Source organism: Giraffa tippelskirchi, chromosome 3 (genome assembly GCF_054371585.1).
Source record: "Giraffa tippelskirchi isolate mGirTip1 chromosome 3, T2T-mGirTip1v1.2.pri, whole genome shotgun sequence".
NCBI classification, from domain to species: Eukaryota; Metazoa; Chordata; class Mammalia; order Artiodactyla; family Giraffidae; genus Giraffa; species Giraffa tippelskirchi.
The window spans coordinates 8,160,567-8,175,521 of record NC_137277.1 but is presented as its reverse complement, the minus strand read 5'-3'; the positions used below and the strand labels follow the sequence as shown (position 1 = coordinate 8,175,521).

Sequence of the window (14,955 nt, the reverse complement as noted above, 5' to 3'; positions counted from 1 at the left end):
TGCCTCCTTCATCCTGTCTGTGACTGTCCCCATCACGACTGTGATCTAAACCTCTCCTCCTCCGCCGCCTTCATAACCAATTAATTCATTTCTGTGCACCCGGGCCGGCTCATTCTCCAGCTCAGGGCTCCAGGGCCAGCAGGCCCCTTTCCCACCGCCCAGGGGTTCTTGGAGGCCCAAGTCCCTCCTGGACCTAATGAACCAGCTGCTTGGAGGACCAGCGCCCCCTTGTGAGGCTGGGGGGAAACTGTCGTCCGCAGGACGTGGTGTTCACCCCTGCAGCCTTAGTCCTACCCTAAGAAAGCTCCAATACTTTGGCCACCTGATGCAACAAGCCGACTCATTGGAAAAGACCCTGATGCTGGAAAAGATTGAGGGCAAGGGGAGAAGGGGGCGACAGAGGATGAGATGGTTAGATGGCATCACTGACTCAATGGACATGAGTTTGAGCAAACTCCGGGAGATAGTGAAGGACAGGGAAGCCTGGTGTGCTGCAGTCCACGGGGTCACAAAGAGTTGGACACCACTTAGCAACTGAACAACAACAAAAGAAAGTAGAACAGTGCCCAGCAGAAACCCTGTGCCAAGTTGTGGGTCAAGCAAGTGGTTATGATCAGAGCAAGGGCTGGCAGAGGACTATGGCCCTGTTTTTGTTAATCCAGTGTGATTGGAACCTGGCTGCGTTCATTTGTTTTTCTGTGGTCTGTGGCAGCTTTATCACTTCAGGGGCTGAACTGAGCAGTGGCAGAGGGACCGCGGGGCCCATAAAGCCTAAAAGAGTCAGAACCTGGCCCTTTCCAGAAAAGGTGTGCAGCCCAGCGTTAAGGATGGAGGGGGCTTGACGTGCCTGTGGGTCCCTCGAAGTCCCCTGTGGGCAGAGGCTGTGGCCAGGACCCTGGCCTTATTCTGTGTCCGCTGCAGATGTGAGGGACCATTAGAAAGGGAAAGGCCAGTTAGCCGACTGGATGGCAGGATCGGGCTGGGGTCGGACTGCCACCATCCCTGGGTTCAGAGCTGGGACGTTGGGCAGGAAGAAGGAAAGTCCTTCCTCCATGGTGTCCAGAGAGCAGACTCTGTGTTGCCCGGGGCGGGGGGGGGGTCTTTTCCTGCTGGATCTTTGGGGCTCTCCAGATGAGCGCTGTTCTGTGGGGGTGGAGACTGCCCGAGCGCTGCTTTTGGGGTGAAGGTTTCTCACCTCCTCACCTGCAGGCTTGGTTATCACAGCCCTGCCCAAGCTAAGGAGGGACTGGGGGACTTCATGGCCTGTGGACACGGTCCTCCCAGGTCGGGGCTGGAGTTCATGTTCATTTTCATTACTGCCCCTCCCAGCATGCTCCCAGGGCTGCCCCACACATCTGCCTGTGGGGTCTGCTTGCTCTCTCCCTGCACGTGGTCCCTGCACGTGGCCAGCCCCCTCAGCACTGCATGGGGCCCCATGACGCCCACCCTTCTCGCATGGTCCTCGCATGGTGATGCTTGGGGTTGCAGAGGCTGGCAAGTGTGGCTTTGTCTTTCCATCTACAGTGAGATAGATCCCCTGGGGACCAGGAGAGCTGACGGGCGTGAGACAGCTCTGGTCCTGGTTGGGTTCAGAAAACTGCCTTGGGATTGTCAGGGTGAAAAATACCATCAAACCACTAAAACCACAGGCCAGTGAAAAGTGTGTGCTCTTCTTTGACTGTCAAATTCTAATCAACCAAACTCTGCTTGTTTCTAATTCCTTTCCTGGCATCCAGGGTCCCCATCACGTGGCAAGCAGGTTAAAAGCCCATGCTGCAAATTCTTGACTTTAAATTCACTAAGCCAGCCAACATAATAGTATGTCCCCCCGCAGCTCTTCCGGGAGGTGCCACACGTAGCCTCAGAATGTGGCTGGGAGGGGAGACTTGAAGGTCGTGCCTGCTCCCCGCAGCAAGACACCGCCGCTCACCCCCAAGACTTGTGAAACTGGAGAGCTTGGCTGGCTTCTAGCTTGGCAGCAAAAAGAGAAAAAAAGGGACCATTGGGCATTCCTTTCGTTGTGCATCATTCCTTCTTCCCATCTTCTGGACCAGGGAAAAGTGGAACCCAGGGGGTAGACCAGCTGGTTCTGATAATAAGGACCCGGGACCCAAGCACCCACTCCATTCTGAATGTCCCCAGGACTGGCCTGACCCTTTCGGAAGTGGACACCACTCTAGTGGATGATGTTCTGAAATGTGTTAACTGGCAAGGGTGAAAGAATCTTGTTTTCTGCCTCCTGACGTGTCCGTGAACCATCCACCAGCGTGAATTTCTAGAAACCCGTGCTGGCTCATGTCCACATGAGGGCGCCAGAGGGATAAAGTTGGGTCCCCCCGGGGCTCCCTCAGCGCTCACCTGGGTAAAGGAGCTCTCAGCTTGTCCCTTAGAAAAGGTGCACGTGCCATTTGCCTCATCTGGGGAGCACATGTCCTTAGAAGCCACTGTCCCCAGAAGGGACAAAACCCACCTAGCAAGGACAAGAAATAATTTCTGGTGAGAGGACCAGCCCAGAGTGGCCACAAAGCCAAGAATCTGACCCTTGCAGTCTGACCTGCCTAACTAAATCTAGGTGAGGCCTCAGCCCACCCCTCTACATGTGGCCACCCTGCTCATTGACATTGGGGGGGGGACCCTCCCTGCCAGCTACCTGCTAAGGGACCCTCCCTGTTAAACTAGGTACACGTGAGCTCCAGTCTGCCCAGCTACCTAATTATGGACCCAACTGCTCAACCCCTTACACGTGAGATCCAAACTGCTCAAATACCCAATGCGGCACCCTCCCTGCCAACTACCTGCATGGGCTTCAACCTGCTCAGCTACCCACATGGGCACCTGAACCCCCCAAATATCTACGTGAGGGACCCTACCTGCCCAACTAAAGTCTGACACTCACTGCCAACACTCTGCAAGTGGGACCTGCCCTGCCTAACTACCTACTTATGCAACTATGACCCGCCCAGCTCCTACCTGTGGCACCCAACCTGAACAGTTACCTGAATGAGGGCCCTACCTGCTCAATTACTGGTAGCACCCAACCTGCCCAGCTACCTACACGTGGACCCTGACTTGCTCAACCACCCACTTGGGGATCCGACCTGCCCAGCTGTCCAAGTGAGGGATCTAACCCTACCTAACTACCCACGTGTGGGTCCCAGTCTGCCAACTACCTACAGCTGGGCCCTTGACCTGCTCAACTACCAGTGTGTGGGCCCTGACCTGCCCAAATTAAGGTCCTCCCTGACCAACTACCTACAAGTGCGAAACCACCAGTATGCGGGCCCCTATCTGCCCTACTGCCTAATCGAGGACCCTCCCTGCCTAACCACCCATGTGTGGGACCCCAACCTGCTCGGTCCCCCACACTTGGGACCCTCCTTGGGACTGCTTATCTGCCCATTTGTGGGACCTGAACTAAATACATACATGAAGGACTCGACCTGCCTACTGACCTACAAGTGGGATCTTTTGGCCTAACTACCCGCACGTGGGGCCTGACCCACTTCCTGGTAGGCCTGGCAGAGGGTCTCAGGGTGGCTTTGGTTAGTGGGCCATCCCGCTGCGGGTGACGAGAGGCAAACTCCCCCGGGGTCTGGATCCTAGCGTTTGGGCTGGCTTCTGCAATTCCAAACGTTCCCCTTCCTCACCCTATTTCCCCCTTCTTTTCCCATAGTAAGATGGTATGAGTGAAATCAATGATCTTTTCCCCTTATTTCTCTTTACAGAACCGAGGAATAATGAAGTTATCCTTAGGCTCCTCCTAAAGGCTTTTCCTTTTGGCATCTTAAAACTTGAGCGATACAGTGGAAGCCCCAGAGAGGAGCAAGTGGGCTCCTGGGGTGCATTTTCCTACATAAATCTGCCAGGAGTCGACCCCCCTAGCTCCAGGACTTTCCTTGGCTGGGAGGGTCCACAATGCCTGGGGTGCTCCCTTGCAGAGGCGTTCCTCCCTGTCTGCGTGGATTGCTTTGTTTAGCAGAAGGATTTTCCTGGACATTTATTTTTCTTGTCACTCAATGTTCCTGTCGTCCACACACCCTTTACACCTGAGATATCACCAATGTCACCAATGCCATCATTTTAAAATCAGTATAGTTTCATCCCAGCCCTTCTGCTTTTCATCACTGAAGCCAAACCAAGAGAGACATTGAGGTGTGATGGACACATGATGGGGTGCTGCCTGGGCCCACTGGGTGCTCAGGGGGGTCGACTGCCCTCCTCCCCCTTAGGGCCCGCTTCCCCTCTGTCTTTAGCTGGCTGGATTGGGGGGTGAGGGAGACAATGGTTGATGCGTGAGCAACAAAGCACCAGAACCAGCTGTTGATTTTCTCTGGCCCTTACCCTCCACTTAGAGCAGGCTTGGATCCAGCCCTCTTGTTGCTAAGAGGCCTTTTCATGATGTTCTTACCAGCTCAGCCGTATCTCCACCTTCGCTTTAGCAAAAGCAATAATGATAGTGTTCGCTTAAAATAGGTGTATCAATTCTGCCTTTTCCTCGGTTTCATAGATAAGTTAGAACTTCACCAGATCATCAGATGGGGTCCCAGATCCGTTTCTTGGAATTTTATATTTGACGATATTTATACTATACCAAACTAATCTGCAGTTTTTAGATTTATTGGTTAAAACATTTTTTAAAGCAGTAAGTTTATAGGAAAATTTCTTTTTTTATCTAACGCAAGGCTGGGAAATGTTCAATGTCAGTTCCCAGGGCATGTTACATTCCCAGGGACCTTCTCCTCTGGGTCTAGTACTTTAGGTTCATGGGTTTAGGACAGAGCAAGGAACAAAGGAAGAGCCACACAGAACCACATAACAAATAGCAGATGTGCTCTTGTGAGCAGCCCCTGCCCCACACAGCAGTTGTATGAGATGTCCTTGTCCAGGCCGGGGTCTGATTGAAAAAATAGGTGACTCTCTCCAGGTTATGAAGTTTGTCTGGACACTTTCTGAATGTGGCTTGCAGACACCAAACCTCACGTACTCCTTATGGCTTGGATTTCTGTATTCAGCCTTTGGCCCAATAAACTTTGAGTAGATGGTCTTGATTACTGCGTGTTTATTTCCATTTTGCTTTGTCTTTCAAAAATAATCTTTTTAAACCCATTAAAATTCGAGCTCTCTCTCTCTCCCTCTCATTTGATGCCTGTTACTCTCCAGCAAAGTACGACGTCCTAGGACGTGCAAGCACCATGGCCATTAAGAGACCCATGGGAGGATTTGTGTTCCTTGGGGGGTGCCCACTTGTGCATCTGGATTCCATCCAAGGAGCTCAACGCAGCCTCTTGACCCACAGTACTCCTTTCTTTAGGCAGTAGGGTAGCGCTGACTTCTCACAGGTTCCTTCTCCTCTGGATAGGAAAGCGGATTGTAGAAATAACTTCTCCAGGGTGACTGAGAGAGGCTTGGATGTGGGACTTCAGTATTTCAGCTTCTAGCTGCTGCTCTAGTCAGAAAACCAACGACTTGCTGTTTGGAGCTAGGGGGTTATTGCAGAGGGAATATGTTAGGACAAGTGTAAGACCAGACACGGATTGGGAGCCCCCTCTAGGCAGGGTGGAGGTGCTGGCCGGGCAGTGCCGTGCCCTGCAAAGCCAGGGTGCCCAGAGGCTGTGCTGAGGCCCTGCCTCCCGGTGGGTCTGTAGGGACCAGAGCAGACCTGCCGTTTGCTTGACAGCCTCTGAAGGTGGCCGGTGCCGATCCGCTGGTACAGTGTGGAGGGAGGAATCCCAGAAACCTGAAACTGGCGTGGTGAGCCCGTGCCAGCATGCAGGGCCCAGCCAGGCTGACGGCACCGCACGGCAGAGCAGAACCAACAAGAAAGCAGCACGCGGCAGCTGAGCGTCTCCCCACCCTTCCGTGTTTGCACTGCTGGGCGGCGGCCTGTGCTGGTCAGATGACCTGGCCCAGCTTCACAGAGACGGCAGAACATCACTCCCAGCCCCTGACCCCCCAGCCCAGGTGCGGTGAACATAAAACTGATCTCCAGCCAGGCCTGTTCCCTGGTAGGAGGGCCAGAGCCCCCACTGGCTCTAAGGTGTCCTTGTGTAAACTGGAAAAAGGCGCCCCTTCCTCTGGGCAGTGAGACCCCACACCCACCCTTACCCCTGGGCCAAGCACCCCGCGCACACATTGGTATGCTCCCGTTTCCCAGCCAATTGTGTTTTATCTTCCTCCACTTTGGGCTCAGCCCTCTAAACTAGTGGTCCCCAACCTTTCTGACACCAGGAACTGGTTTCGTGGACGACAGTTTTCCCATGGACCGGGGCCGGGGGTGGGAGGAGGTGGTTTCGGGATGATTCAAGCACATTACATTTATTGTGCACTTGACTTCTATTATTATTACATCAGCCCCACCTCAGGTCATCAGATCCTGGAGGCTGGGGACCCCTGCTAAACGAAGGCTGTTTCTAACATGTCTCTTCACAGGCTCTCCCCTCACCTCGTGGAGCACCTCTCCCACCCCCCGGGGAGATGTGCAGTCAGCATTAAAGGGAGGCCAATGGGGAACTGTAGTGACGAGAACCCGAGGGATAGCCTGGGGTCCCCACGAGAACCCAAGGGATAACCTGGGGTCCCCACGAGAACCCGAGGGATAACCTGGGGTCCCCAAATCTCCAGGGTAGACCCCAAGACTTAGAACCCCAGTTGGCTCTTTTTTTTTTTTTTAAGACCAAATGAGCTCCTGTGTTAAGAGTGGGTTTTGTCTTTGTCTCATTTCCTTATTCTGACTCTACGGGATGCACAAGCCTCTGTCTCTCCCTGGCTTGGGAGCACCTTTTTCCTCTTTATCCTTTCTTCTTGACAGAGTTCAGAAGGAACAGCTGGCTGCCATCTTCAAGCTCATGAAGGACAACAAGGAGACGTTTGGTGAGATGTCTGATGGTGACGTGCAGGAGCAGCTCCGGCTCTATGACATGTAGGCCGCCTCCGCCTGGCAGAACGCCGTGACAGCTGGGTTTCGAGAGCTGGGCCGTGACAGCTGGGCCACGACTCTGCCCTGACCTGGGACCCACGCCCTTGCTATTCTCAGACTTTTGTAGGCTTCCTTTATCTTATATACATAGATCTAGCGATGTAGCATATACAGTTTCTCAGTTCTTGCAGTTTAGATATCATTTTACAGGAGTCAGGATGGTTGTCCTCAAAGGAGAAAAAAAAAAGTCCCTGAGTCCTGTGGCTTCTGTTTGCTGGGGAGGCCCCAGCTGTGACATGGATTCCCCTCCGAGCCTGTCATCTGATCCAAATTAGATCCTAGGCAAGCAGTGGCCCAGAAGGGCTGGCTGGAAGCCTCAGCTCCCCACCCTGCGCCACCCCCTGCACCTGCCACAACAAAGCACACGGTGTGGAAAAGATTCAGGGATGCTGTAAGGAGGAAGAGTATCAGGTCCCGCTGTCCCAGTATCCAGCCTATTAACACTACACCTTCCTCTGCCTTGGAAGAACTTTTGGAAGCTTCTGTCACTGTATGGAAGCAAGCCATAGGGGAGCATCTCTAAAAAAGTGAAAAAGTCTGATTCAAAGACTCACCTTCCATCCTGGAACAAAGCAGTGGTATCAGAGTTAGGACCCTCTAACAGTATCTCTTATTTAACCATGACATTTACTTTATATATAATTAAGATTTCTGTGAGTGCTCATCACGCACCTAGACCTGTACTAGACCCTGTCAATAGAAATAAAATAGGCAGCACAGTCCCTATTTTTAGAGAAATTAAAGTCCTGTGGAGGAGAATTCCCTGCTGGTCCAGTGGTTAAGAACCGGTGCTTTTACTGCTGAGGATGTGGGTTTAATCCCTGGTCAGGGAACTAAGATCCTGCAAACTGTGAGGTACGGCCATAAACAAACAAATAAAAATCAAGACCTTTGGAGAAGCCAGGTGTACATGCAGGAAAAGAAGACCTCACCAGTTAGCATTCAATAAAATGCCAAAATGACCTCATCAAGAGTATCTGGGCCACCTTAGCACATCAATAAAGTTCTGTGAGTCAGTGAATGCACAATGATAACAATGACAGCGGTTCTTCCATGCTGTCCAGATCCTGCTTCTGATCACCCCACTGGCAGAAAAATCCATAGCCAACTGAGTTAAGGAGGGTACACTAAAGAGATAACCTAAGAAAGTTCTTGAAAATATTTTTTATTTGCTGAAATAAAACTAAACACATGAAAGTAAAAGCAGCAGTGGCGTTTTATGAACCTCAGTTTAATAATTATCACGGGGAACACAGTGAGCTTTCTTTCCTCCTCTCTTGCTTGTTAGAGTTTTTCCCAGGCCCCTTCCCCCATCTGTCACAGTAATTGCTTTAGCGTCTCTGCTGACAGTTCACAACAGGAGGGTCTGTTCTCTGTGTTTGTTGTTATATCCAAATGTCAGTACTTTTTTCATTTTTTTAATATTATTTTTATCTTTTGTGTCACTGCTGTTTTAAAATGTTATGATTTAAGTATTGTTTGTTTCCTCTCTCGTGTCCCAGGGACCCCTCCCCACCAGGTTGTTTTCTGTCTTCCTGCCCCCCCCCCAAATGCATGTCAGCAGAACTTGCACTGCCATGCAGCCACTTTATGCCTCTTTCCTCGCCTCCTTCTTCCAGTCCTCTCATTTTATCAAACAAACAAATGGCTTGTGGGTACTTGAGTCAAAATTCTTATGACCACAGAAAAAGTACATTGAAGGAAATTTTCTACACTTGGTTCAGCTAAAATGTTCCAACTTCAAAGAACTGAAAAGTCCAACTCAGTTGTCTTAAACAAGAGGAGAACCAGGGTATGAGAGGAGTCCAAAAGCAGAATGGCTGCAGGTCCAGAAGAGTCAGGGCCCAAGCTATAACTCTCTTAGCTTGGACTTCCTTGCACTGTGGGCTTTTGTCACAAACCAGCTCTCTTCATGGTTGCAAGATGGCTGCAGGAGTTCAGATGTCACATCCAGAAGCAGGAAAAGGTACATTTCTTGCTTGTGTCTCTAGGAGTAAGGGAACTGATTCAGGTGCCCCTGAATCAGGTGCACCAACTGGCCAGAATGTCATGTGTCCATTCCTTCACCAATCACTAGCAAGGAGATGGGACCACCATGGTTGGCTGAGATGTCTGGGGCTGGGACCAGCATCCCCTAAGCACATAGTCATGCAGAGGAGCGGGTCATTGGACCTCACTGGGGCCCTGTGAGAAAGGGGTAGGGTACAGATAGACAGGATCACTCTGTCACCTGATGGTGGCTTGAAAGCCAGTGTCTGAGTGCCCAGCATACGTGACACTCCTGGGTAGTGGTTCTGTTGCCCACGCTCTGTGCCTCCGATGCTCTGCAGAAGCACTGCTGGCTTGCTACCATCATTGGGTGACTTTGATGCCATTTCCAGATAAGCCCTGGCTTCTGTTTATATGATTTCTGTCACTTCATCTGCTTCACTGGGACACCAGTGGCCAGAAGAGTCCACTTAAACCCATTTTCAATTGACACCCATATGTCCTACCAGATATCAATATTGCTACAGATCAGGAAAATCGAAGCCCCTTCGGGAAAATGTACTTGCAGAATCAGAACTTGTTCTTAGAAGTTTCTGGGAGTCAGTGCAGCAAACACATAGCCTTCTCTGCAAGCTGAAAGCAAAAGGAAACAGCCATGAGTCTGGAGGAAAAAAATTAGATTCCATCAGGGCCATTGCATTGTCCTTAACAGAGAACCTTGTTGAATTTTGAACTTCTGCCAGTCTCATAGGTCAGAATGTTAGCTCAGTACAATTTTAATTTGCATTTTTCCTTATTATGAAAAAGTTTGCATGCCTATTCCAGTGTTCAGAGGTTCCTGCGGCAACTTCATCCGTTCGTTAAGTGCCTATTATTATATACTCTGAAGAGCCACACGCCCGCAGATTGGACCAATCACTTTCCAGGGACAGTATCCTTTGCGGCGCCTCAGTGGCTCAAGCATCTGCTAATCTATCGCGAAAGGCGGAGCCCTTGGTTGCCATTGGGTACCGCACCCTCCCATCGCTCCCCGCCTTCCTCCGAGGCCGGAAGTCCGGTAAATCCGGTCGCAGACCGTCGGGTTTCCTCAGTGATTGACAAGAGCCTTTGTCCAATAAGGAGCGCAGGCTGGCTCATCCCGTCCGCGCGAGGCCTTGCCTTGCTCCTCCGCGGCTGAGGCAGCCTGGGACGGGTTCCGGGCCAGGGTCTCCGCAGAGTGCGCGCCCACAGGGCTACCTTTTAGTGCAGCGCCTCTCGGCGGCAGCGCCCACTGGGCTCAGAAGTCAGAAGATCCGTCCCCTCACCGAGTTCCCTGACGCTCAGGGTTGCGACCTGGCGACATGTCCCGCCTGGGGCCGCTTTCCAGTTCCCTCCTGAGGCCAGGCTCCCGCAAGTGAGCAAGCCGACCACCGTGTTAGACCCACGATACGAAGATGCATTCGAGCCGGTCCCTGCACTCCAGTGACTCTCCAAGCCCGCCCTGGACTCCCAGGCCACTGTCTGCCTCTGAACCCAACACACCCTCAATTTCCCTCAGTGTTTAGGCAAAATCCAACAAATCCTCCGATCAGGCAACTACACACCCATGTATTCTCACCAAGGTGTCTGGTGTTAGGCTGACCTTCAGGAAGGTGCAAACGGAAATGAGTCACACCTTTCACCTGTGCTCGCCCTTTCACGTTATGCCCGAGGCGCTTAAGCTGAGGTTTACCAAAGCAAGCGCTGAGTTAAGTGTGAGATCAAGTTGGACTCAGCCTCCCGGAATGAATGGTCAAATTGTTTCCATTCTGACACCCAAGTCCGGCCCACTGGAGGCTCCACAGCCCTAGAGGGGGTTCCACCGACATCGAATCTTTGGGTCTGATGGCAGCCTGGGTCCTCCATGAAAAAGAGACCCATACCCCAGAGCATGCCGAGTCATCAGAGGTTTCTGGACTGTTAAGTAATCCTCAGTCTGCAATCAGGATTTCTTTATAAATTTCTTTCCCCCCCCACCTCTTTAGGTGCCTGAATTACCTTTTGTGAGCGCTGCAACAGGGGACAGGTTAAACTGACAGGCTGTCAGTTATTTAGCTTCTTCAAAGGTTGATCACACTCACTTCAGAACCGTGTGAGGTGGTGTCTTTGGTTCTCTTGTAATTGGCGTCAATGATGCTGCAAGTTCAGTTTTAGGAGAGGAAGCAGCTGGCAAGGGGAATAAAATTAAGAAAATTGTTCCAGGAAGAAAAGGTTTAATGGAGGAAATGAGAGCAAGGGAGTCAAAGCACATAGGATTCAGATCTGAATATTGAGTGATGTGAATTGGCACATTTACCCTCTCAGACATTTATTGAGTCTGGCTTCAAGCACAAACGCCACGCTAGGTGATGTAATGCAAAATGCCTAGCTGAGAGGTAAGGTGAGAGAGAGGTTCACTAACTTTTCAGAACACTTGCTGAATGCCGAGAACTATGTGCCTTGCCAGTATTCTCTCATGAATCTTCACAACTCTGTGAAGGACATTCTCCCACAGGAGAAAACGGGATTCAAAAAAGATTGATGATCCAATTTTTAAAAATGAGCAAAGGATCTTAATAGACTTTTCTGCAAAGAAAATATACAAACGGCCAATGAGCACATGAAAAGATGCTCAACATGCAAATGAAGTGTAAATCAAAACCACAAGGAGACATCACTTCGGGACCACAAGAATGACCATAATTTAAAAAGACAATAACAAGTGTTGGTGAGGATGTGGGAAAATTAGAACTGTCACACACGTTTTTTTTGTTTAAACTTTTTATCCTCACCGCACGGCATGTGGGATCTTAGTTCCCTAACCAAGGATTAAACCCACATACCTTGCAGTGGAAGTGCAGAGTCTGCCAAGGAAGTCCCCTGCCCCACACTCTTGATGGGAATGTAAAATGATACAGCTGCTTTGGAAAACAGTGGCAGTTCCACCAAGTATTAAACAAAGAATTGCCATGTGACTTCACAATTCTATGTATATACCTGAGTGAAATGGAAACATACCCTTACACTCACCACAGAAAACGAAACAGCAATTATGTGATGTGATGAGGTGAAAAATTATGTGACATGATGGAGGTGGAAATAATTTTGCAATATATACATGTATACATGTATTAAATCAACCCATCATACACCTTAAACTTACACACTTTTATATGTCAATCATGTCTCAATAAATTTGGAGAAAAACAAAAGACATGTCCATACAAAAACTTATAAATGAATGTTCATGAAAACATTATTTATCAGAGCTAAAAGGTGGAAACAACCCAAACATCCATCAACTGATGTATGGACAAGTAAAATGTGGTAAATCAAAATAATGGAATATTATTCAGTGATAAAAAGGAATGAGGTAGTTACTTGCTACAGCATGGATGAACCCTGAAACTTTAATGCTAAATGAGAAAAGTCAGATACAAAAAAACACACTTTGGGACTTCCCTGGTGGTCCAGTGGTTAAGAATCTGCCTTCCCATGCAGGGGATGCCTGTTCCATCCCTGATTGGGGAACTAAGATCTCACATGCCACAGGGCAATTAAACCTGAGCGCCACAACTAGAGAGAAGCCCCCATGCACCACAACTAGAAACAGCCCATGCCCCGCAACAAAGATCCAGGGCAGCAAAAAAAGAAACCCCACATATTGCATCACCCGGTTTATATGAAATGTCCCCAGTAGGTAAATTTATGGGGCTTTCTTTTTGACTCAAAGGTAAAGAATCTGAATCCGCCTGCAATGCAGAAGACTTGAGTTTGATCCCTGGGTGGAGAAGATCCCCTGGAGAAGGAAATGGCAATCTATTCCAGTTTTCTTCCCCAGAGAATCCCGTGGACAGAGGAGACTGGTGGGCTACAGTCCATGGAGTCGCAAAAGAGTCAGACATGTCTTAGTGACTAAACAACAACAGGAAATGTATAGACACAGAAAGGAGATTACTGGTTGCCTACGGCTGAGAATTGGCTCAGGAGGAAGATGGTATTTGGGGGAAGAGATGAAAACACTCAAAATTGATTGTGATGATGTTTGCACAACTCCGTGTATATACTAAATAGAAGAATGGCATGGTATATGAAATATATATTTTTTTATTCTGATATATATAGTTTTTGCTTTTGTTTGTGTTTGGTGGCATTCCAGCCCAAATGGTAACATGAGCACATATTGTGGATGCCTCTTTAATCTTTGGGGTTTTTTTTTTTTAATCTATAACCATATAAGGGGGAAAAAAGACATGCCTTGGGTGTGTAACAGTTTACAACTAATGTTTCTTATGAGCTTGTGCCTGGCTCTGTGATGAGAACTTGATGTTTTATGCGATATAGTCCTTATGGAAAAAGTGGTGTGTGGCAGCTTGGGCCCCTGGGAAACCAACTCTAAAGTGGAGATTATCATAGAAGAGGTTCATTAGGAAGTCCTCCTGGAGTCAACACCCGTGGTGAGAAAGGAAGGGGGCAGGACTGGATTGAGGGAGAATTCAAGTCCAACACAATCTCCATAGAGGCCAAAACAGACCCTGTGGGGAGTTTTCAAGATAGGATGGCCCTTCAGAGCCTATGGGGTGTGAGGACCAGCTCCTAATACCACTTTGCCCATCAGACATTGGATGCTGGCTACCCAGAAAAGAAGCTTGTTCTCACCAATGAGGCAGCTCGCCATAGGGAGGGAGCTTTATTTTATTTGTTTTATGTGAACAAGTTATAGCATTTGGTAATAGATTTCTGGGCTTCCCTGATGGCTAAAGTTTTGGTTTCTTTTTTGAAATTTTATATGGAAAATTTCAAACATATGCAAACATAGAGGGAACCAGGTCATAAAACCCTCCATATAAACTACTATAAAGGTCCTGCTGTATAGAATATTCAATATCTTGTAATAAACTACAATGGGAAAGAATATGAAAAAAGATATATGTGTAACTGAATCACTTGGCTGTACACCAGAAACTAACACAACATTGTAAATCAACTATATTAAAAAAATAAATTACAAAAACAAAACAAAACCCTCTGCGCTAATCACTCAACTTCAACAATTACCAATGTTTTGCCAATCTTATTTCATTCCCTCTCCTCACCCTGGCCAGTCTTTTTCAGCCAAACCCAGACATTATGTCATTTTGCCCATAAATACATCAACATGCATTTTTAATGAGTATTTGAAAAAAACCATAATCATGTGCTACTGTTCCACTTAATAAAATTAATAATTCCTCAGTATCATCTAACCTGATTGCTTAGCTGTTTGGGTTTTTTCTTCTTTTTTCAGATCAGAATCCAAACAAGGGCTATACATTACATTTAATGATTGTGCCTCTAATCATTTCCATAATAATCTTTCCTCCATTTTTAAAAAAGTGACATTGATTTGCTAAAGAAACCAGGTCATTCATATGTCTTATAAAATCTTCCACCTTCTGGATTTGGCAGGTGGGGTCCTCATGGTATAGTTTTCCCTAGTTCTTTATACCCTGTGTTTTGTGTGACCTGGTGGTTAGCCCCAATGGCTTGTCATGTTCAAGTGCATTGGTTTTGGCCAGAACTCTTCACAGGTGGTACCACGTTTAGTGGTCCAGGACTGGCCAGTGAACTTGGGTGGAGGTAGTCTTATCCCTCCAGGATCCCACCTCATGGCTTTAGCATTGATGCTTATTGCCTTAGTGGTTGCTAAGATGGTGGTTTTCTAATTCTGTTATCCCTCCTGCACTTATTACTGAAATTCTATAAATAACTTTCTTTTATCAGTTCTTTGCTTTCACTAAAATACAGTTTGAACAGGAGAGAAAATTTTTCACATCGGCTCCTGTGAGCCTTTTTCCCCTTTGGAAAGTTTTTTAAATTTTGAAATAATCTTTGATTTACAAAATAGTTTCAAGAGTAAGACAAAGAACTCCCACAGATCCTTCATGTAGATTCCCCAATAGTTTGCATTTCACCACTTTTGCTTAATCATTTTCTCTTCCATATACACAACT

General features: G+C 48.4%; 1 protein-coding gene and 1 long non-coding RNA gene across 2 annotated transcripts in view; one reads left to right on the top strand and one right to left on the bottom strand.

Annotated features, from left to right (window-relative positions):
• The window catches only part of MXRA7 (matrix remodeling associated 7), a 31,299-nt gene extending 23,120 nt beyond the window's left edge, over positions 1-8,179 (top strand). The window contains exon 4 of the mRNA XM_081575561.1: positions 6,809-8,179. Coding sequence (XP_081431687.1) covers positions 6,809-6,923 — 115 coding nt within the window. The 3' untranslated portion in view covers positions 6,924-8,179. The remainder of the gene's footprint in view (positions 1-6,808) is intronic.
• Positions 8,129-14,955, bottom strand: part of LOC145540642 (uncharacterized) — a 72,005-nt gene continuing 65,178 nt past the window's right edge. The window contains exons 3-4 of the long non-coding RNA XR_014078440.1: positions 10,982-11,149; positions 8,129-9,598 (exon numbers count right to left, since the gene is read on the bottom strand). This is a non-coding gene — a long non-coding RNA (uncharacterized LOC145540642). The remainder of the gene's footprint in view (positions 9,599-10,981; positions 11,150-14,955) is intronic.